Source organism: Silene latifolia, chromosome 4 (assembly GCF_048544455.1).
Source record: "Silene latifolia isolate original U9 population chromosome 4, ASM4854445v1, whole genome shotgun sequence".
NCBI classification, from domain to species: domain Eukaryota; kingdom Viridiplantae; phylum Streptophyta; class Magnoliopsida; order Caryophyllales; family Caryophyllaceae; genus Silene; species Silene latifolia.
In genome coordinates this window covers 10,333,415-10,353,554 of record NC_133529.1, presented here as the reverse complement: position 1 = coordinate 10,353,554, position 20,140 = coordinate 10,333,415, and the positions used below count along the sequence as shown (strand labels likewise).

The following is a 20,140-nucleotide window of genomic DNA, read 5'->3' as shown; positions in this document are numbered from 1 at the left end:
TTGTTATATACTTAAGTTTGAGCCGTTTGAGAGGTCGTACCGGGTCATGTTTCTTTTCCTCCCAGTTTTTCCACTACGTGTCCAGAGACGCTTCATGAGTTACCGTATTCGATTTTAGATCTAAATAAACAAGTTATCCTCTATTTTAAAGTAGTACTCGATTTTCGTCCCAAACTAGTTTATCGCGTACTAGCATATTCAAATGTCCTCTGTTTCTTCTAAAAAATTGTATGACTGGTTTATGTGACCTGCGGAACCGTCTGTATGATTTATGAATATTTTTGTTCCGTAACCCTGAAATCCCGAAAACTTTGTATTAACACTTACATCTGAGCCGTTTGAAAGGTCGTACCGAGTCATGTTTCTTTTCTTTCAAATTTTTCCACCACGTGTCTGTGTCGCTTCATGAGTTACTGTTTTCGATTTTCAACGCTAATTAAGAAATATTCATATATTTTTAAGGAGTACTTGATTTTCGTACGAAACTCGTTTATTGCATAACGGCACCCTCAAATGTCTTTTATTGTTTCTCAAAATTTGTGTTGCTTCTTTATCTTACTAATGGAACCGTTCGTATGATTTACTTTCAATGACCCTAAAATCCCGAAAACCGTGTATTAACACTTACATTTGATCCGTTTGTGAGGTCGTACGGGGCCATGTTTCTTTTCCTCCCAATTTTTTCCACTACGTGTCTTGGGTCGCTTCATAAGTTAATGTATTTGATTTTCAACCCTAATTAAGAAGTATTCATCTATTTTTAAGGCGTACCTGATTTAACGTCCGAGAGTCGTTTATCACGTACCTACACCCTCAAATGTCTTTTATTGCTTCTCAAGTTTTTTGTGGCTACTTTATCTGGCATGAAAAACCATCCGTATGATTTACGGATGTTTTTGTCCCGGGACCCTGAAATCCCGAAAACTGTGTATTACACACTTGAATTTCAGCCGTTTGGGAGGTCGTACCGAGTCATGTTTTATTTCCTTCTAGTTTTTCTAACACGTGTTATGGGTCGCTTCATTAGTTAGCGTATTCGATTTTTTGCCCTAAATAAGGAGTATTCATCTATTTTTAAGGAGTACCTAAGTTTCGTCCGAGAGTCGTTTATCGCGTATCTACACCCTCAAATGTCATATGTTGCTTCTCAAAATTTGTGTGGCTGCTTTATCTGACCCGAGAAACCATCTGTATGATTTACGGACACTTTTGTTCTGGGACCGTAAAATTCCGAAAACCGCGTATTATACACTTAAATTTGAGCCGTTTAGGAGGTCGTATACTCGTATCGAGTCATGTTTCATTTCCTCCCAGTTTTTCTACCACTTGTTAGGAGTCGCTTCTTGAGTTACTGTATTCGATTTTCAACCTTAATTAAGAAGTATTCATCTATTTTTATGGAGTACCTGATTCGTCCGAGACTCGTTTATTGCGTACCGGTACACCCAAATGTCATCTGTTGCTTCTCAAAATTTTTGTAGCTGCTTTATCTGATCCGAGAAACCATCCGTATAATTTATAGACATTTTTTTTGGGACCTTGAAATCTCGAAAATCGTGTATCAATACTATATATTAAATCCAGAAATCAAGGGATTTTAATGTAATTGAAGAAAGTTATACAAATTAATTGTACTATATAGTTTTAAATCACTAGCACCGTGTGATGGACCCGATTAAGGGATCTCAATGCAAATATTATATAGTTTGGGTTAAAATTAAATTATATAGAAGCTTGGTCATTTTCTTAAACTTTTGTAAGAGACTAAAATATGGTCAATTTCCTTAAAATAAAATAATTAATGAAGATGGTCAATCTCCTTAAAATAAAATAATTAATAAGATGGTCAATTTCAAGGAGACTAAAAGAAAGAAGATGCTTGGTAATTTTCCTAAATATTTATAGAAGACTAGAAGATGGTCAATTTCCTTAAAATAAAATAATTAATTAGTATAAAAATACACACTTATGGTATTAATTATTATCATCATAAAATTATATATTAAATTTAAAATCTATGCAATTTTATTAAACTTTGTAGTTTATCAGATGTATATAGATACAAAAATATAATATAAGTATGTTATAAATAATTCAATTTAGATTTAATAATATATAATATTGCATAATTCTTTCAATTTGATTTAATGCATATATGTAATATATTATATAAATATATAATCCTCTTAAAATTGCATGCCTAAGTAATAAAAGTAATTTCGCCAATAAAGAAAATAATTATAGTAACATTGGATATAGTTATATGATAGTAATCACTCATTTGAATAGTACAAATAACAATATTATCAGCGAGATTAATGAAAGTGGTAGAAACAACAACGAGAATAGTGAAATAATCAATATTAATGCGGCAATAATGAAAGTAACAATAATTACGGCGGGAGTAATGAAATTATCAATATTAATGTGGTAGTAGTGACAGTAATAATAATTACGGCGGGAGTAGTGAAAGTAACAATGATTACGAGCAAGTAATTAAATGTTATTACTATTGTTTCATTAATAAAAGTAAAATATCAATAGCGGGAATAGTGAATTTGTTTCAAAATTTATTTCATCGTAATTTAAGGATATGTCATAGAAAAATATATTAATGATAAATTTAAGGGTTATGTAACTTTAAGTAATTTTATTTAATGAAAAAAAAATTTAATGGTAAGTAGAGGTAGACAGGTAGTCCGGACAAAACCGGACACCAATACTAGTTAACACTTATATTTGAGCCGTTTAAAAAATCGTACCAGCTAATGTTTCTTTTCCTCTAATTTTTCCACCATGTGTTTTGGGTCGTTTCATGAGTTAATTTTCAACTTTAATTAACAAGTATTTATTTTTCTTAACTAAAGAGTGACATTAATGAAAGGTCCAAAAGGCTAACTTCCACGTAGCCACAAATGAGGGTGATGTTTTCCATTGGCTTGTACTTCGTAGAAGAGTACTAGTCTACTAGAGTTCACTCGTTTCCAAACTCCAAAGCGGAGCTTGAAATACCCAGCAGGATGTGGTCACAAACAGCCCCATCTCCCGCCATTTGTGTTTCTCCTCCATTTCTTACGAAGCTCAATCGTATCGCTCTTAATTATCGTTGCTCCACCACAATCTTAACCACCTCAATTCAACTAACAACAACAACAACAAAAACTAAACTGAGAGCATCTCTTGAAGACACCGCTAATGACACTTCTTCTGCTCTTCTCCTCGACCAAAATCAATCCACTCCAGTACGTCCCTACCCTTTTATTCCTCTCCCCGTCCCCGTTATTTGTTTACCTTTCTATTTTAAGTATGTAAATTAATTGACACTAGCACTCCACAAGACCGGAGATATTAGACCGATTAGTAGTTATTGATTGATTATTGATTAGGACATGTGTTAATCATTTGTCAGTATTACTCCCTCCGTCCCGGTCATTTGTTGTCCTATTCCATTTTAGTTGTCTCAGTCAATTGTTGTCCTTTCTATTTTAGGATTACATTTGATGGGCAATTTGATCGTTGACACTATTTTGACTCACTTGTCATCTTATAATTGACTCATTCCTCTTTCCCTAGTCTTTGTGTCAAAACCAAATGATAACAATTGACTGGGACGGAGGGAGTACTTTCTAAATTGGTGGAGATATTATACCGTCTTAACCTAGTGGTTAAAATTGGGGGGTGTGGTGACAATAGGTCATAGGCTCGAATCCCCCTACCCCATATATTATACTCCCTTATAGCAATATAGCCGTCACCTTCTAAAAAAGGGCAGCCCGGTGCATGATGGCGTCCGCTAGGCGAGGGTCCGGGGAAGGGTCCCACCACAAGGGTGTAATTGGGGCAAGCCTTCCCTTGCCATTTTGGCAAGAGGCCGCTCCGAGGACTTGAACCCGTGACCTCACGGTCACAAAGCAACACCTTAACCGGTGCGTCAAGGCTCCCCTTCTATTTCAAAATATTATACCAGCCGCGACATATGTGTAGCTCGTTTTACAGCAAATTTTAGAATTTTCCATAATTATTTTGCCTGTTTTACTTGTACTTTGGTTATTACATGGTATATTGATAAAATTGTCTGATATGTGATTTAGGAATTAGAGCAGAGTATAGAAGTGCTGAAAAATGCTGCCAAAACGAGAAAAGTTCCGAAAAATGATGTATTATCTGCTCTAGCTGTAATTGAGAAGGCCAAGCTTGATCCCTCAAAATTTCTCGAAACACTTGGAGGATCCAAATCACCTGGAAGGACCTGGATGCTTATTTTCACTGCTGAGGTTTGAAAATGTGTATTAGCCGACTACTGCTTGCGATTCTCTTTATCTCCCTTTTAACTTATCGTGTTAATAGCCATATATATTACAATCGCATGCAGAAACAGTTGAAGGGTGGGCGATACTTCCCTCTAACTGCTGTTCAAAGATTTGATGCTGAGGTGAGCATCCTATTCTGTATTTCCAATGATCAGCTTGAGACGAACCCAAAAAAAAGCTCGAGACATATCCCTGACCTCAATTTTATTACAAGGTTTTCTAACGCGGTGTGATATTGGCTGACATGTACCCTCTGGCCTCTTGTACCTGAAACTTAACAGTCTCAGTTAAATGCAGGCAAAGAGGATTGAAAATGGTGTGTTTCTTGGTTCATTCGGAAGTTTGACTTTTGAAGGCAGAATTTCATGGAAGAACAGAATACTGGCATTCATATTTGAGCGTATTCGTCTGAAAGTTGGACCTTTTAATCCTTTAGAAGTTAGTTTGGGAAATGAAGATAATAGCGAGCCAAGTTCCAAAAATCCTTTCTTTATATGGTTTTATGTTGATGAGGAAATAGCTGTGGCTCGTGGGAAAAGTGGTGGTACTGCATTTTGGTGCCGCTGTAGCCGAGTCACTAATCCTTAGCTTTCTTTAAGCTTGATCAAACCTCTCGAGTCCTCTGAAGAGCTCAAGGCCATACTTGTATGCCTGTGTAAGATGTCAAGAAGTATATAGCGTACAGCTGCGTAACTTCTCTCTGTATATCTTTATTTATAATCTAGATGCTGTCTGTGAACATTATGATACGGATTACAATTCTTTCGCCTGCAACCTGGCAGAAGAAATCGGTTTTAATCCATTTCTCTACTTGGTCCTTCCATCTACTTAACTGTTTGATTACATTCAATTGATATTGGAGATTATTACACCAACAAAATTTTATCCATTATCATCCTGAATAGCAGCTTGCTTATGGAATCTGCTTCAGCAGAGTTATGCTACTGTTTCTGCAGAGATGGACGATTCATTCACCCGTTTTGTTGCCTTCATTGCCTAAAACATTAACAGAAAGCTCAGTTCTGCACAGATAAATTGGCAATAGTCTAACGATTTGGAGGGGAGAAAAGAGAGAGAAATTACTTCTTGATCCCAGTCTGTTCGAACGGTGATGATAAAAAGCGAAACAACTTGTACAGCAAGTGCACAGATAATTCCCATCCAGAGCCCCTGCATTGATGGAAACAGTAATATTGCTGATGATGGTTTACATTCAAGAAAGTAGAAACATGTTTGGTGTAAGACGAATCATAGAGCTGGCAGTTTGTCGAGTCTGCTGTATTCTGGTCAGGTCAAAGCAGATCGGGTAGACATACAATATTTAGCAAATTCAAATGAATTTACCTTTCCTCCTACATGCAACACGAAAGCTAGAAGAATAGCTAATGGAATTCCGACAATGTAATACGATCCAAGGTTGATGAATGCCCCTATTTTTTGCCATCCACATCCTCGAGCGATTCCTGAATATTTTATAAGAATGAAAAGGCAAGTACAAATTATGATGAAACAAAGAAGAATCCATTCATGAGTTTGCTTAGCTTCGTACCAGAAAGGACCGACTGAATACTATCAAGAAAGTTGGATGCTGCAAGTATTGGCAACATAATGGCCACATATCTGGTCACTTCTTTTTCATTGCTGTATGCATAACCCCAGATGTTCCGGATTGATATGAGAATGATTCCAACCACAATACCTTCGGTTATGGCTAGGAATAAAACAACAGATACTGCTACCTTCGCTATCCTTGGGTGTCCGGCTCCCAACTCATTTGAGACTCTAGTACTACTCAGATCATCACAGTTTACGTCAGGGGACAAACATGAAGTAGTCGTAAGCTGAAACCAAACAAGTGATGAGATATACCTTACAGCACCACTAAGGCCAAAGGGAATCATCCATACAGTTGCAGCCGTGTTGAGACTGGAAAGGAAGACGATTGTTAGTCACTATACTTATTCTTCATGTAGAGAATCAATCACCTTTAATGTTTTCTTTGCACAGAGCGAGGTGGGTGCTAACCAGATTGAGAGCACTGACGTTTCTAAGACGGGGTTGGGAAGAAGACCGGCAGAAAGAACCATGAACTCAAATGACCAGGACTCCAAACTGTGAACATTGAAAAGTGGAGGGAAAGCGTGACCACGGAGACAAAACACAGCGTATAAAAACGCAAATGCATCAATTTATGGGAATTGTTTATGCAAGTTGGAAAATCTTGTACAGAACATACCAGACCATAAACGCGGAAGGAATACTCAGTCTGACGAATGTGAGTAATTGCTGACACGCTTCTGAAGAAAACCCCGTCCAAGTTTTCGCGCATGATGAAGAAAACTTAACATAAAGTGCCAATAATGTAGCATTAACAGAATAAGATATACCCGTTGCTAGAGCAGCTCCTTTGTGCCCAAGGCCTGATCTAAAGACAAAAACCCAGCAAAGTGGCAAATGCAATAAGGTGGAAATGCCAGTAGTAATCATCATTGGGAATACGATGTTTTGGGTTTGCAGGAATCTTATAAGGGATTGTAGGATTCCATTAGCAAAAAGACCAGGGATAAGAAACCGCGCATAATGTCCAGCTTCAGTAGCTATCGCGGGATCTTGGCCCAATGCAATTAGAATAGATTTAGAATTCGCCCATATAACAGCCAGGGGAATGCTTACTAGAGTAAGAACTATTATGGCTCTTTGCAAGTGTATCCCTAGCCTATCATATCGCTTTGCTCCGTAGGATTGCCCACAAAAGGTATCCAAGGCACTTGCCATTCCCATCTACTTGAAACAGAAAATAGAGAAGTTAAATGAGAAATCATAAAAATCTGCTTTCAGTCATTTGCATGAGTAGAAAAAGAATGCGCGTTATGGCATCAAACGGGCCTGGGCCGCACCCAAATGAAGGAAAGAGAGTCCGTTTCATAGGCCCAAAGAAGTTACACCCTAAAACCAATTGACAATAGAAGGAGTAGCTCCTCAGCCTATACAGTGGTAAACTCTCTGCTCTTTTATCAATGTGGGACAACCAACGTGTGGGAATATTAGGTTTTTTCACAATGGATATATCCGTCTTAAGCTAAAGACGAGTCAAATACTATGAATAAGAGAAATGCATACTACATAGGGAAAAGCAACCGATGATACTTGACTCGTTTTAATGTTATTCGTCTTACGAGAGACTAGTGTATATAAGAGAGTGACTCACCAACAAGCTGAAACCAGTGACAGAAGAAAAAGAAGTAGCCATGCAAGCACCGGAAAGCGACAACTCATCAAGATGACCAACAAACATGATTGAAATGAGCTGCAAACAGAAAATAAGCAAGTTTACTGAGATTAATGGCCCTGCAAGCCATACCTGTTTCTTCACCTCTATAATAAAACCTTCTCTCCAATCTCCGCCTTCATCGTCGTCTTCTGAACCTCTTAGAAGGAATGGTGTTTGTGCTTCCATTTTTATCTGAAATAATGATAACTAGCTCAACTTTTACTGTTGCTGCTCTGATGATGCTGTTCTTTTTTATTTATCGTTAATGCAGTAATGCCTCCGGACTGTTACCGTCAAAAAAAAAAAAACTTCTTCATAAGGCCATACACCCACGTGGTCTCAATGTTCTCTCTCTTAAATTTCCGGCTTTAATCATGATATTTTGCTGGTACGACTACATTTATTGGTTGGATTAAGTAGGCCAAAAGAAATAACATGAAATGTCGCTTAAGACGGATAATGCAGCCTTAATTTTAAGACGGGTTAAGTATATATACTATTTGTATACAATTAGGATTAATCTATGCCTAAATCATTTCTGATCATGTGCCTATTGGGCACATTTGAGAAACAACCCATAAAACATGATACTTTGAAAAAGACGAAAATGTACGTGCATGATTGCATGAAGTTTCAAAAAGACAAAAAGGTGTCGAGCACATAGAGCTTTGATAGAAACAGTGGCGCGGAGTTAGAATTTACAACTGGGAGGGGAGAAAAATTTCAACAGGGGCGAACAAGTAATGACATAAATCATAACATAAACTTTATTGCCATTGCTATTGATTACATTGTTTGATTACATTTAATTGCAGCCTGTATAATATGCTTTTGAAAAATTATGCTACTGTTTCTGCGGAGATGGACGATTCATTTACCCTTTTTGTCGCCTTCATTGCCTAAAACATCAAACGAAAGCTCAGTTCTGCACATCTAAATTAACAATAGTGTAATGATTTATGACATCCCAGAGGGGGCGGGGGAGAAGAGAGAAAGATTACTTCTTGATCCCAGTCTGTTCGAATGGTGATGATAAAAAGCGAAACAACTTGTACAGCAAGTGCACATATAATTCCAAGCCACAGCCCCTGCATTGATGAAAACAGTAATACTGATTTCGAGTTTACTGTATTTGGGTCAGGTCAAAGCAGATCGGGTAGGTTTTCTGATGAGTACACCGTACAAATACATCACTCATATAGGTTGGTTCGGGTCATTATTGGGTCAGTTGATAATGCCTATATAGCAATTAGCAAATTTAAACAAATTTACCTTTCCTCCCATGTGCAATACGAAAGCTAGAAAAATAGCTAAGGGAATGCCGACAATGTAATATGATCCAAGGTTGATGTATGCCCCGATTTTTTGCCATCCACATCCTCTAGCAATTCCTGAATGTTTTATAAGAATGAAAAGGCAAGTACAAATTATAATGAAACAAAGAAGAATCCATTCATGAGTTTGCGTAGCTTCGTACCAGAAAGGACCGACTGAATACCATCAAGAAAGTTGGATGCTGCAAGTATTGGCAACATAATGGCCACATATCTTATCACTTCTTTTTCATTGCTGTATGCATAACCCCAAATGTTCCTGATTGATATGAGAACGACTCCAACCACAATACTTTCGGTAATGGCTAGGAATAGAACAACAGATACTGCTAGCCTCGCTATCTTTGGGTGCCCGGCTCCCAACTCATTTGAGACTCGAGTACTACTCAGATCATCACAGTTTACGTCAGGGGACATATATACGTGAAGTAGTCATAAGCGGAATCAAACCAGTGATGAAATATGGCAGAAATTTGGACATATACCTTGCAGCACCACTTAGACCAAAGGGAATCATCCATACAGTTGAAGCTGTGTTGAGACTGGAAAACAAGACGATAGTTAGTCAGTATGCATATTCTTCTTGTAGAGAATCACCATTAATGTTTTCTTCGCATTCAGTCAAAGAGATGGGTGCTGACCTGATTGAGAGCACTGATGTTTCTAAGGTTGGGTTGGGAAGAAGTCCGGCAGAAAGAACCACGAACGCAAACGACCAGGACTCCAAACTGTGAACATTGAAAAGAGGAGGGAAAGCGAATCCACAAAGACAAAAGACAGCCATAAGAAAAGCATTAATTTAGGGGAATTGTTTTCCAAATTGGAAAATTCTGTACAAAACATACCAGACCATACACGCGGAAGGAATACTTAATCTGACGAATGTGAGTAATTGCTGAAAAGCTTCTGAAGAAAACCCAGTCCATGTTTTCGCGCATGATGAAGAAAACTTAACATAAAGCGCCAATAATATGACATTAATCCAATAAGATATACCCATTGCTAGGGCAGCTCCTTTGTGTCCGAGGCCTGATCTAAAGACTAAAACCCAGCAAAGTGGCAAATGCACTAAGGTGGAAATCCCAGTACTAATCATCATTGGGAATACAATATTTTGGGTTTGCAGGAATTTTAAAAGCGGTTGAAGAATGGCGTAAGCAAAAAGACCAGGGAGAAAACTGCGCATAATGTCCAGCTGCAGTAGCTATCGCGGGATCTTGTCTAAATGCAATTAAAAGAGATTTAGTATTCGCCCATATAACAGCTAGGGGAATGCTTACTAGAGAAAGAATTATTATGGCTCTTTGCAAGTGTATCCCGAGCATATGATATTGCTTTGCTCCGTAGGATTGCCCACAGAAGGTATCCAAAGCACTCGCCATTCCCATCTACTCAAAACAGCAAATAGAGAAGTTAAACAAAGGTTTTTTGGATAAGTATTTTACTTAGGCTCAAGGCCAGAGATCGGCAGAGAGCAAAACTGTAAAAAAGTGACCATAACAGACGACACACAATCGATCATAAAAGGTATAAAACCATTGATTGGGCTTTCGCAATCATCAAAATTTTAGTTGCTGAAGTCCAATCATTGGTTTATGTTAGAATATAAAACTGAAGCTGATGGTTAAAGTCCCATGAGCAGTTTTATATTCTAACAAGAATATAAAACTGTTTAGTCGTTAGTCGTCTATAAGAAAGTGACTGACCAACAAGCTGAAACCGGTGACAGTAGCAAAAGAATTGGCCATGGAAGCACCGGAAAGCGGCAATTCACCAAGATGTCCAACAAACATCATTGAAATAAGTTGCAAGCAGAAGATAAGCAAGTTGACTGAGATTAATGGCCCTGCAAGCCATACTTGTTTCTTTACCTCTTCAATGAAACCTTCTCTCCAATTTCCGCCTTTAACGTCGTCTTCTAAACCTCTTAGGAGACGTGGTGTTTGTGCTTCCATTTTTCTCTGAAACGAACTCTATTTGTAAGAAACGAACTCATAACAAGCTCTACTTCTTCATAAGGACATACCCCCACGATGTCTCCATTAAATATGCCCAGCATGTTATCTTGAGATCTTGTTGGTAATCATCTGTCCCACAAACTTGTCCCATTCCCTGTCCCATCCACTAAAAACTGACATCTGGCAAAAAAAATTAAACAAAAAGCAAACAAATCACGTGCACTTCTTCTCTAATTTATCACTCCGTCTTCTTCCTCTTCTCTCTCTCTCTCTCTCTCTCTCTCATAAACCATTAAAAACAGAATCAAAAGATAAAAAAAACCATGGGTAGAAGCGGGCTGATTACGTGGTGAATATTCAAAAGGTAGGGCGACTAGTAAATATGAACAAAGATCAAGATATCCAAATAATACTTCCTTTGTCCCAATTTTATTATTCCTTTTGAGTCAAAACCTTACGGATTTACTCTTGAATTCCTTTCCAAAAGGCCTTGTACGGTTAGGGTTGGTGAATACTTGTGAAGATATTCTTCCATCTTTACACGGTTACACCTCCGATGTGTGATATCAAACAAATGAACAGGCACGCGTTCCTCCCATTCCATAAAACAATTCATTTTTCGATAATAATTGATCCAAGGAGATACTCACATAGGCCATAACCATGCGTTTATTCGAAACTGGATATTGTTTGAATACAATCCAATTGAAATTGGAGATCATATAACTCCAACAAAATTTTGTGGATTACCATTGCTGTTAATAAATCAGCCTGTATAATATGCTTCTGAAAAATTATGCTAGTGTTTCTGCAGCGACGGACGATTCATTCACCCTTTTTGTCGCCTTCATTGCCTAAAACATTAAACGAAAGCTCAGTTCTGCACAGCTAAATTGACAATAGTGTAATGATTTATCGACATCCCAGAGGGGGCGGGGGAAGAAAAGAGAAAGATTACTTCTTGATCCCAGTCTGTTCGAATGGTGATGATAAAAAGCGAAACAACTTGTACAGCAAGTGCACAGATAATTCCCAGCCAGAGCCCCTGCATTGATGAAAACAGTAACACTGATAATATGCTTGGTGTAAGATAATGCATAGAGCTGGCAATTTGTCGAGTCTCCTGTATTCTGGTCAGGTCAAAGCAGATCGGGTAGGTTTTCTGATGAGTACAGCCGTACAAATACATCACTCGTAGAGGTTGGTTCGGGTCATTATTGGGTCAGGTGATAATGGCTATATAGCAAATTTAAACAAATTTACCTTTCCTCCCATGTGCAATATGAAAGCTAGAAAAATAGCTAAGGGAATGCCGACAATGTAATACGATCCAAGGTTGATGTATGCCCCGATTTTTTGCCATCCACATCCTCTAGCGATTCCTGAATGTTTCGTAAGAATGAAAAGGCAAGTACATATTACTCTTAACTTATCATGAAACAAACAAAAATCCATTCATGAGTTTGCTTAGCTTCGTACCAGAAAGGACTGACTGAATGCCGTCAAGAAAGTTGGATGCTGCAAGTATTGGCAACATAATGGCAACATATCTGATCACTTCTTTCTCATTGCTGTATGCATAACCCCAGATGTTCCGGATTGATATGAGAATGATTCCAACCACAATACTTTCGGTAATGGCTAGGAATAGAACAACAGATACTGCTAGCCTCGCTATCTTTGGGTGCCCGGCTCCCAACTCATTTGATACACGAGTACTACTCAGATTATCACAGTGTAGGTCAGGGGACAAACATGAAGTAGTAGTAAGCGGAAATCAAACGAGTGATGAATTATGGCAGAAACTTTGACATATACCTTACAGCACCACTAAGACCAAAGGGAATCATCCATACAGTTGAAGCCGTGTTGAGACTGGAAAAGAAGACGATAGTTAGTCAGTATGCATATTCTTCCTGCAGAGAATCAAAATTAATGTTTTCTTCACATTCAGTCAAAGAGGTGGGTGCTGACCTGATTGAGAGCACTGATGTTTCTAAGGTTGGGTTGGGAAGAAGACCGGCAGCAAGAACCATGAACTCAAACGACCAGGCCTCCAAACTGTGAACATTGGAAAGAGGAGGGAAAGCGAGACCACAACGACAAAAGACAGCCATAAGAAAAGCATTAATTTAGAGGAATTGTTTTCCAAGTTGAAATTTTCTGAACAGATCATACCAGACCATACAAGCGGAAGGAATACTCAATCTGACGAATGTGAGTAATTGCTGAAAAGCTTCTGAAGAAAACCCAGTCCATGTTTTCACGCATGATGAAGAAAACTTAACATAAAGCGCCAATAATATGACATTAATCCAATAAGATATACCCATTGCTAGGGCAGCTCCTTTGTGTCCGAGGCCTGATCTAAAGACTAAAACCCAGCAAAGTGGCAAATGCAATAAGGTGGAAATCCCAGTACTAATCATCATTGGGAATACAATATTTTGGGTTTGAAGGAATCTTAAAAGTGGTTGAAGAATGGCGTAAGCAAAAAGACTAGGGATAAGAAACTGCGCATAATTTCCAGCTGCAGTAGCTATCTCGGGATCTTGTCTAAATGCAATTAGAAGAGATTTAGTATTCGCCCATATAACAGCCAGGGGAATGCTTACTAGAGAAAGAATTATTATGGCTCTTTGCAAGTGTATCCCTAGCATATGATATCGCTTTGCCCCGTAAGATTGCCCACAAAAGGTGTCCAAGGCACTTGCCATTCCCATCTACTCGAAACAGCAAATAGAGAAGTTAAACAAAGGTTTTTTGGATAAGTATTTTACTTAGGCTCAAGGCCAGAGATCGGCAGAGAGCAAAACCGTAAAAAAGTGACCATAACAGACGACACACAATCGATCAGAGAAAGTTACCCAAAAGATCATAAAAGGTATAAGACCATTGATTGGGCTTTCGCAATCATCAAAATTTTAGTTGCTGAAGTCCAATCATTGGTTTAGTCGTTACTCGACTATAAGAAAGTGACTCACCAACAAGCTGAAACCGGTGACAGTAGCAAAAGAATTGGCCATGGAAGCACCGGAAAGCGGCAATTCACCAAGATGTCCAACAAACATGATTGAAATGAGCTGCAAGCAGAATATAAGCAAGTTGACTGAGATTAATGGCCCTGCAAGCCATACTTGTTTCTTTACCTCTTCAATGAAACCTTCTCTCCAATCTCCGCCTTTAACGTCGTCTTCAGAACCTCTTAGAAGAAGTGGTGTCTGTGCTTCCATTTTTCTCTGAAATGATAACTAACTCTGTTACTTTTGCTGCTCTTGGGTGTTTGTAAGAAACGAACTCATAACAACCTCTACTTCTTCATAAGGACCTACACCCACGATGTCTCCATATAGAGAAAGGTAGAGCTGACAAGTTTGACTCAACCCTACAAAACCCGAAAAATGTTGCAAACGTAGGGTCGTAAGATCTAGGATAGTAAGATTCTACAACCATAATAGAATTATAAGATTTGGGATCGGTCAAGCGTTTTTGGATCGTAAATCATAGAATCCTAGGAGCGAATTGGGTCTGTTAACACCCGAAAGTTAGAAATTTATCCGAAAACTAACTCGAAAATTGACCCGGTTCGAAAGATAACCTGACATTAATTAGAAAAATAACCCGATGTAAACGAAAAGTCAAGGCGATAAAGATCACCTAAACCTACATATACGTTACGAACGACTTATAAATTTTTTGATATTAACTAATCTTATAACTTTACCAAATAATGATCATAACTTAACTCGAACTGGTAAAATAATTGAAAAAAAGCAATAGGATAATAAGAGCCACACCAAGCAATATCCGACCCAAACCCGTCTAGACCCGACAAATTATCATAATTACCTGACCCAATATGAACTAACCTAGAAATGAGTCTGATAATGACCCGACCGAACCAAAACACAACCCGGCAAATCTATCTAAATGTCCAGCCCCGACAATGCCCCGACAATGCCCTGAACCCGAGCTAACATTGCACCCGTTTAACCCGACCCAAACCCGACGTAGTCATGACTTGAACCCAACATGACCTGATCCGATCAGACCTGACCCAAATCCAACTCGAACGATCTGATTGCCAGGTAAATGATTGATTCCCATGTACCTTTTCTCTAACTAAAGTGAGATGAATGGTCAACTTTGGACATCTTGTAGCTTTTTTATTTAAATCCTGCTAGTAGCACTTTGAAGTTTGAATATTCAAAAAGGTAGGGCGACTAGTAATATGAACAAAGATCAAGATATCCAAATAATAATACTTACCTTCGTCCCAATTTTATTATTCTTTTGAGTCAAAACCTTACGGATTTACTCTTGAATTCCTTTCCAAAAGGCCTTGTACGGTTAGAGTTGGTGAATACTTGTGAAGATATTCTTCCATCTTTACACGGTTACGCCTCCGATGTGTGATATCAAACAAATGAACAGGCACGCGTTCCTCCCATTCCATAAAACAATTCATTTTTCGATAACAATTTATCCAAGGGTGATTGGTTGGCGTCATTGGCGCCTTTTATATCGCATAATAGAGATGTATCACCGTTGAGCAAGGAGATACTCATAGGCCATAACCATGCATTTATTCGAAACTGATATTGTTTGAATACAATCCAATTGAAATTGGAGATCATAACTCCCAACAATTTTTTGTGGATTACTCTTGCTGTTAATAAAGCCGCTTGTGAAATATGCTTCTGAAAAATTATGCTAGTGTTTCTGCAGCGACGGACGATTCATTCACCCTTTTTGTTGCCATCATTGCCTAAAACAATAAAAGATAGCTCAGTTACGCACAGCTAAATTAGCAATAGTGTAATGATTTATAGGTTGAGAGAGAGACAGATTACTTCTTGATCCCAGTCTGTTCGAACCGTGATGATAAAAAGCAAAACAACTTGTACAGCAAGTGCACAGATAATTCCCAGCCAGAGCCCCTGCATTGATGGAAACAGTAATACTGCTGATGATGGATTACATTGAAAAAACATGCTTGGGGTAAGATGATGCAATGATGCATAGAGCTGGTAATTTGTCGAGTCTCCTGTATTCTGGTCAGGTCAAACCAGATCGGCTAGGTTTTCAGTCGTGCAGGTTGGTTTGGGTCATTACTGCATTAGGACGTCAGGTGATTAAGCCCTTATAGCAAATTCAAACAAATTTACCTTTCCTCCTACGTGCAACACGAAAGCTAGAAAAATAGCTAATGGAATGCCGACAATGTAATACGATCCAAGGTTGATAAATGCTCCTATTTTTTGCCATCCACATCCTCTAGCAACTCCTGAATGTTTTATAACCATGATAAGGCAAGTACAAATTATAATTACCCTAACAGAAAAAAGAAGAATCCATTCATGAGTTTGCTTAGCCTCGTACCAGAAAGGACCGACTGAATACCATCAAGAAAGTTGGATGCTGCAAGTATTGGCAACATAATGGCCACATATCTGATCACTTCTTTTTCATTGCTGTATGCATAACCCCAGATGTTTCGGATTGATATGAGAACGACTCCAACCACAATACCTTCGGTAATGGCTAGGAACAGAACAACAGATACTGCTAGCCTCGCTATCCTTGGATGCCCGGCTCCCAACTCATTTGATACTCGAGTACTACTCAGTTATCACAGTGTACATCAGGGGACATAGAAGAAGTAGTTGTAAGCAGAAACCAAACAAGCGGTGAAATATGACAGAAAGTTGGACACATACCTAACAGCAGCACCAAGACCTAAGGGAATCATCCATACAGTTGAGCCTGTGTTTAGACTGGAAACGAAGACGATAGTTAGTCACAATACATATTCTTCATGTACAGTATCACCTTAAATGCCTTTTTTACATTCAGTCTCAGTATTTTAGGTTAGCACGGAGAAGTGAATTGGGTTCTAACCTGATTGAGAGCACTGACGTTTCTAAGGTTGGGTTGGGAAGAAGACCAGCAGCAAGAACCATGAACTCAAACGACCAGGACTCCAAACTGTGATATTGATAAGAGGGAGGAAAGCAAGAACACGAAGACAAAAGGCAGCCATAAGAATAATTCAAGCATAATTCATTCAGGTGATGAATGTACAGAACATACCAGACCATACACGCGGAAGGAATACTTAGTCTGATGAATGTGAGTAATTGCTGAGTAGCTTCTAAAGAAAAGCCCGTCCAAGTTTTCGAACATGATGAAGAAAACTTAACATAAAGTGCCAATAATATGACATTAATCCAATAAGATATACCAGTTGCGAGGGCAGCTCCTCTGTGTCCGAGGCCTGATTTAAAGACTAAAACCCAGCAAAGTGGCAAATGCAATAAGGTGGAAATCCCAGTACTAATCATCATTGGGAATACAATGTTTTGGGTTTGCAGGAATCTTAAAAGAGATTGTAAGATTCCATAAGCAAAAAGACCAGGGATAAGAAACTGCGCATAATGTCCAGCTTCAGTAGCTATCTCAGGATCTTGGCTAAATGCAATTAGAAGAGATTTAGTATTCGCCCATATAACAGCCAGGGGAATGCTGACTAGAGAAAGAACTATCATGGCTCTTTGCAAGTGTATCCCTAGCATACCATATCGCTTTGCTCCATAGGATTGCCCACAAAAGGTGTCCAAGGCACTTGCCATTCCCATCTACTTGAAACAGAAAATAGAGAAGTTAAACAGTTGATTTTGGATAAGTATTTTATTTAGGCTCAAGGCCAGGTATCGGCAGTGAGGAAAACCGTATAAGGGACCATAAGAGTGGTTTAAAGGCTTAATAAGATGGTCACTCACCAACAAGCTGAAACCGGTGACAGTAGCAAAAGAAGTGGCCATAGAAGCACCGGAAAGCGGCAACTCACCAAGATGACCAACAAACATGATTGAAATGAGCTGCAAACAGAAGATAAGCAAGTTGACTGAAATTAATGGCCCTGCAAGCCATACTTGTTTCTTCACCTCTTCAATGAAACCTTGTCTCCAATTTCCGCCTTGATTGTCGTCTTCTGAACCTCTTAGAAGAAGTGGTGTTTGTGCTTCCATTTTTCACTGAAATGATAATTAGTTCAACTAACTTTTGCTGATCTTGGGAGTTGTAAGAAACCAACACAACTACTTTTTCAGGAGGCCATACATACACCCATATTACTATTTAAGCATGTATCTTGTTGATAATATTAATATTATAATACATATTATCCTCTATGTAAATGATTGAGTCCCATCACCTTTTCTCTATGATTATGTTATCAGCTCTAGTTTACTTGTCATAATAAGCAATAAAATTACAGTATCACAGATGATATGTATTTAAAAAAAAAAAATAGAAACCAAAAAAGAAATATTTGTATGGTTGCACATGAAAACATCCTCCCATAACTTCTCTTATTAACTATTATTGTAAACCCGTTTTACATAAGACCAACTCTTTGTAACTATAATAAAAATCCTGCTAGTGGTACTTTAGTTTAAACTTTGGTGCGACGTTTAAACCTGGCAAAATCAACCCGATTAGATTGACCCGACCCTTGAAAAGGCTGACCTGAGACCCGAACAACGGCACCCCAATGTGACCCGAAACCCGAATTGACCCGACCTAACCCAAAACATGGCCCGAGCTTTTGTTGTCTCTAAACTAACTCGATCCGAAACTACCTAACCCGAAAAAAGCTCAACAAAACACGTCTCTAATTGACCCAAAAAGACAGGTACATTATTCTCAATTTTACAGCATGGTTTTGTTAATAGTAGCTTGCAAAAAGCCATTTTAGTTGAAACAACATCTGGCCAAAGATAAGGGTCCAAACTAGTAAAAAACACCCAAATAGAAACCCTAGCTACTCTATCCATTTCTTGTGAGATTGAAGGGGTCCATTGTTTCAGAATCAAGGAGTTAGATCCTATCATCCAAGGACCATGCCTCAACATATTGGTGATAGCCTAGATAGCACAGACACTCCTCCTCATCGACGTACCCGTGTCAGACACGGGTACGTGTCTAAATACATGTCCATGGTATTTGGACACATTTTGGACACCTCCAAACGGAATCAAGTTGAATGGCGTGGCCCGTGGGTTGTTTTATGGTGGAATTTGGTGGGAAAATAAGTTGAATTGGGTGTAAATGATGTTCTTTAGACGAGTAATGAGATGTAAAAAAAGATTGATTATAAATTGTGTTTTAATTTTGGAAATGAGAATGAATTATAATCCAGGTCAAATTTTACTTTCACTTATTTAAATTAAATATCAAATAGTTTTTCAAAAACAAAATCATACATATATAACTACAAAATATATATTTTATTACATTTGAATAACTGTCTCGTGTCCAAAATTTCATGGGATGTCGTGTTACGTGTCCGTTTTGTGTCTGTGTCCGTTTCGGTGCTACCTAGGACAGAGCAGCCTCAGATTCAAACATTATTCACAACTGGATCATCACCATTATTCACAATTGAACCATCAGCATTATTCACAATTGAATCAGCAATAGCAGCGTCCTCTAAGATCTTATCAGAAAGAACAGAATTTACTTGCCAGTTATTCGGAGAACAAGCATAATTTCCAGAAGAATTTCCAATTACTGTATTTTTTCTAGCACTAGTATGAACAAAAGTATTCTTAACTATAGAACTATAGAAGAAGGTTGGATTATACCAGTTCCATCAATGGCGGATATAATGAGATCATTCAGTTCCCGTACTTCGCGTCTGGGTTTGAAAATTTTCCCTCAATTCTCCATCAAATTCCAAGATTGTAGCATCAAAAAATCCTTATCCACTGCTGAATCCATTGCTGGCCTTGATTTAGCAATTCGTCCTCTAGTTTTCGCCATGGATCAAAGCAAAAAAAGGTCGAAAAAAGGAGAAACAAAAGTGTGAAAAAATAAACGATTATTCTATGAATTTTAGGATAAATTAGCCCGGTTAAAACTAATTGAAAAAAAAAAAAAAAAATAGCTGAAAAATGAAAATGGTGAGAAGGTAGCTGAAAATTAAGAGGTAATTGATATATGAAAAAAGTGTTTGGTAAATTAACTGAAAAGTGAAAAGTTAGCTTATTTTTATGAAATGACGAAAAAGTATATAATAATTATTTAATATTATATATTGAAGGGACAAAAAATGAATATAAATTAGGATCAGGTACCTGAAATCACAAATGCTAGCATTTTATTTCAGGTAGTTTATTTGGGCAAACAAATTACTTGCCAAATACTTGCAAAAATATAAGCTACCTAAAATTTTGATCAAATAAGTTACTTTGATCAAAGAAG

At 38.1% G+C, this 20,140-nt stretch overlaps 4 protein-coding genes and 1 pseudogene across 7 annotated transcripts; 1 reads left to right on the top strand and 4 right to left on the bottom strand.

Moving 5' to 3' along the window:
• The first annotated feature begins 2,877 nt into the window (after window positions 1-2,877).
• LOC141652875 (uncharacterized) lies at window positions 2,878-5,120 on the top strand. The gene is made up of 4 exons (XM_074460487.1): window positions 2,878-3,242; window positions 4,092-4,274; window positions 4,373-4,432; window positions 4,608-5,120. Exons 1-4 carry the CDS (start codon window positions 3,021-3,023, stop codon window positions 4,896-4,898), a joined length of 756 nt encoding a protein of 251 aa, XP_074316588.1. The 5' UTR covers window positions 2,878-3,020; the 3' UTR covers window positions 4,899-5,120.
• LOC141652874 (protein DETOXIFICATION 16-like) lies at window positions 4,939-7,975 on the bottom strand. Its single transcript, XM_074460485.1, has 8 exons — window positions 7,519-7,975; window positions 6,547-7,091; window positions 6,336-6,422; window positions 6,180-6,236; window positions 5,860-6,098; window positions 5,655-5,773; window positions 5,394-5,480; window positions 4,939-5,306 (listed from the first exon to the last, which is right to left on the bottom strand). Exons 1-8 carry the CDS (start codon window positions 7,765-7,767, stop codon window positions 5,247-5,249), a joined length of 1,443 nt encoding a protein of 480 aa, XP_074316586.1. The 5' UTR covers window positions 7,768-7,975; the 3' UTR covers window positions 4,939-5,246.
• A 336-nt stretch (window positions 7,976-8,311) lies between these two features.
• LOC141652873 (protein DETOXIFICATION 16-like) lies at window positions 8,312-15,245 on the bottom strand (annotated as a pseudogene).
• On the bottom strand, window positions 11,527-15,250 carry LOC141652871 (protein DETOXIFICATION 16-like). 3 transcript variants are annotated; one of them, XM_074460482.1, is made up of 9 exons: window positions 15,143-15,250; window positions 13,858-14,112; window positions 13,052-13,596; window positions 12,848-12,934; window positions 12,692-12,748; window positions 12,353-12,591; window positions 12,137-12,255; window positions 11,832-11,918; window positions 11,527-11,727 (listed from the first exon to the last, which is right to left on the bottom strand). In XM_074460482.1, the coding sequence occupies exons 2-9, from the start codon at window positions 14,104-14,106 to the stop codon at window positions 11,668-11,670; spliced, it is 1,443 nt and encodes a 480-aa protein (XP_074316583.1). In that variant the 5' UTR covers window positions 14,107-14,112; window positions 15,143-15,250; the 3' UTR covers window positions 11,527-11,667. The 3 variants fall into 3 exon arrangements, with proteins under 3 accessions (XP_074316583.1, XP_074316584.1, XP_074316582.1); XM_074460483.1 differs by lacking the exon at window positions 15,143-15,250 and adding an exon at window positions 14,182-14,252; XM_074460481.1 differs by lacking the exon at window positions 15,143-15,250 and having other exon boundaries at window positions 13,858-14,175.
• On the bottom strand, window positions 15,143-19,721 carry LOC141652872 (protein DETOXIFICATION 16-like). Of its 2 annotated transcripts, XM_074460484.1 has the most exons (9): window positions 19,522-19,721; window positions 17,656-17,910; window positions 16,967-17,511; window positions 16,775-16,861; window positions 16,594-16,650; window positions 16,256-16,494; window positions 16,042-16,160; window positions 15,727-15,813; window positions 15,445-15,641 (listed from the first exon to the last, which is right to left on the bottom strand). In XM_074460484.1, the coding sequence occupies exons 2-9, from the start codon at window positions 17,902-17,904 to the stop codon at window positions 15,582-15,584; spliced, it is 1,443 nt and encodes a 480-aa protein (XP_074316585.1). In that variant the 5' UTR covers window positions 17,905-17,910; window positions 19,522-19,721; the 3' UTR covers window positions 15,445-15,581. The 2 variants fall into 2 exon arrangements, 1 of the variants encoding a protein (XP_074316585.1); XR_012547267.1 differs by lacking the exon at window positions 19,522-19,721 and having other exon boundaries at window positions 15,143-15,641; window positions 15,727-15,950; window positions 16,000-16,160; window positions 17,656-18,553.
• Window positions 19,722-20,140: the final 419 nt, after the last annotated feature.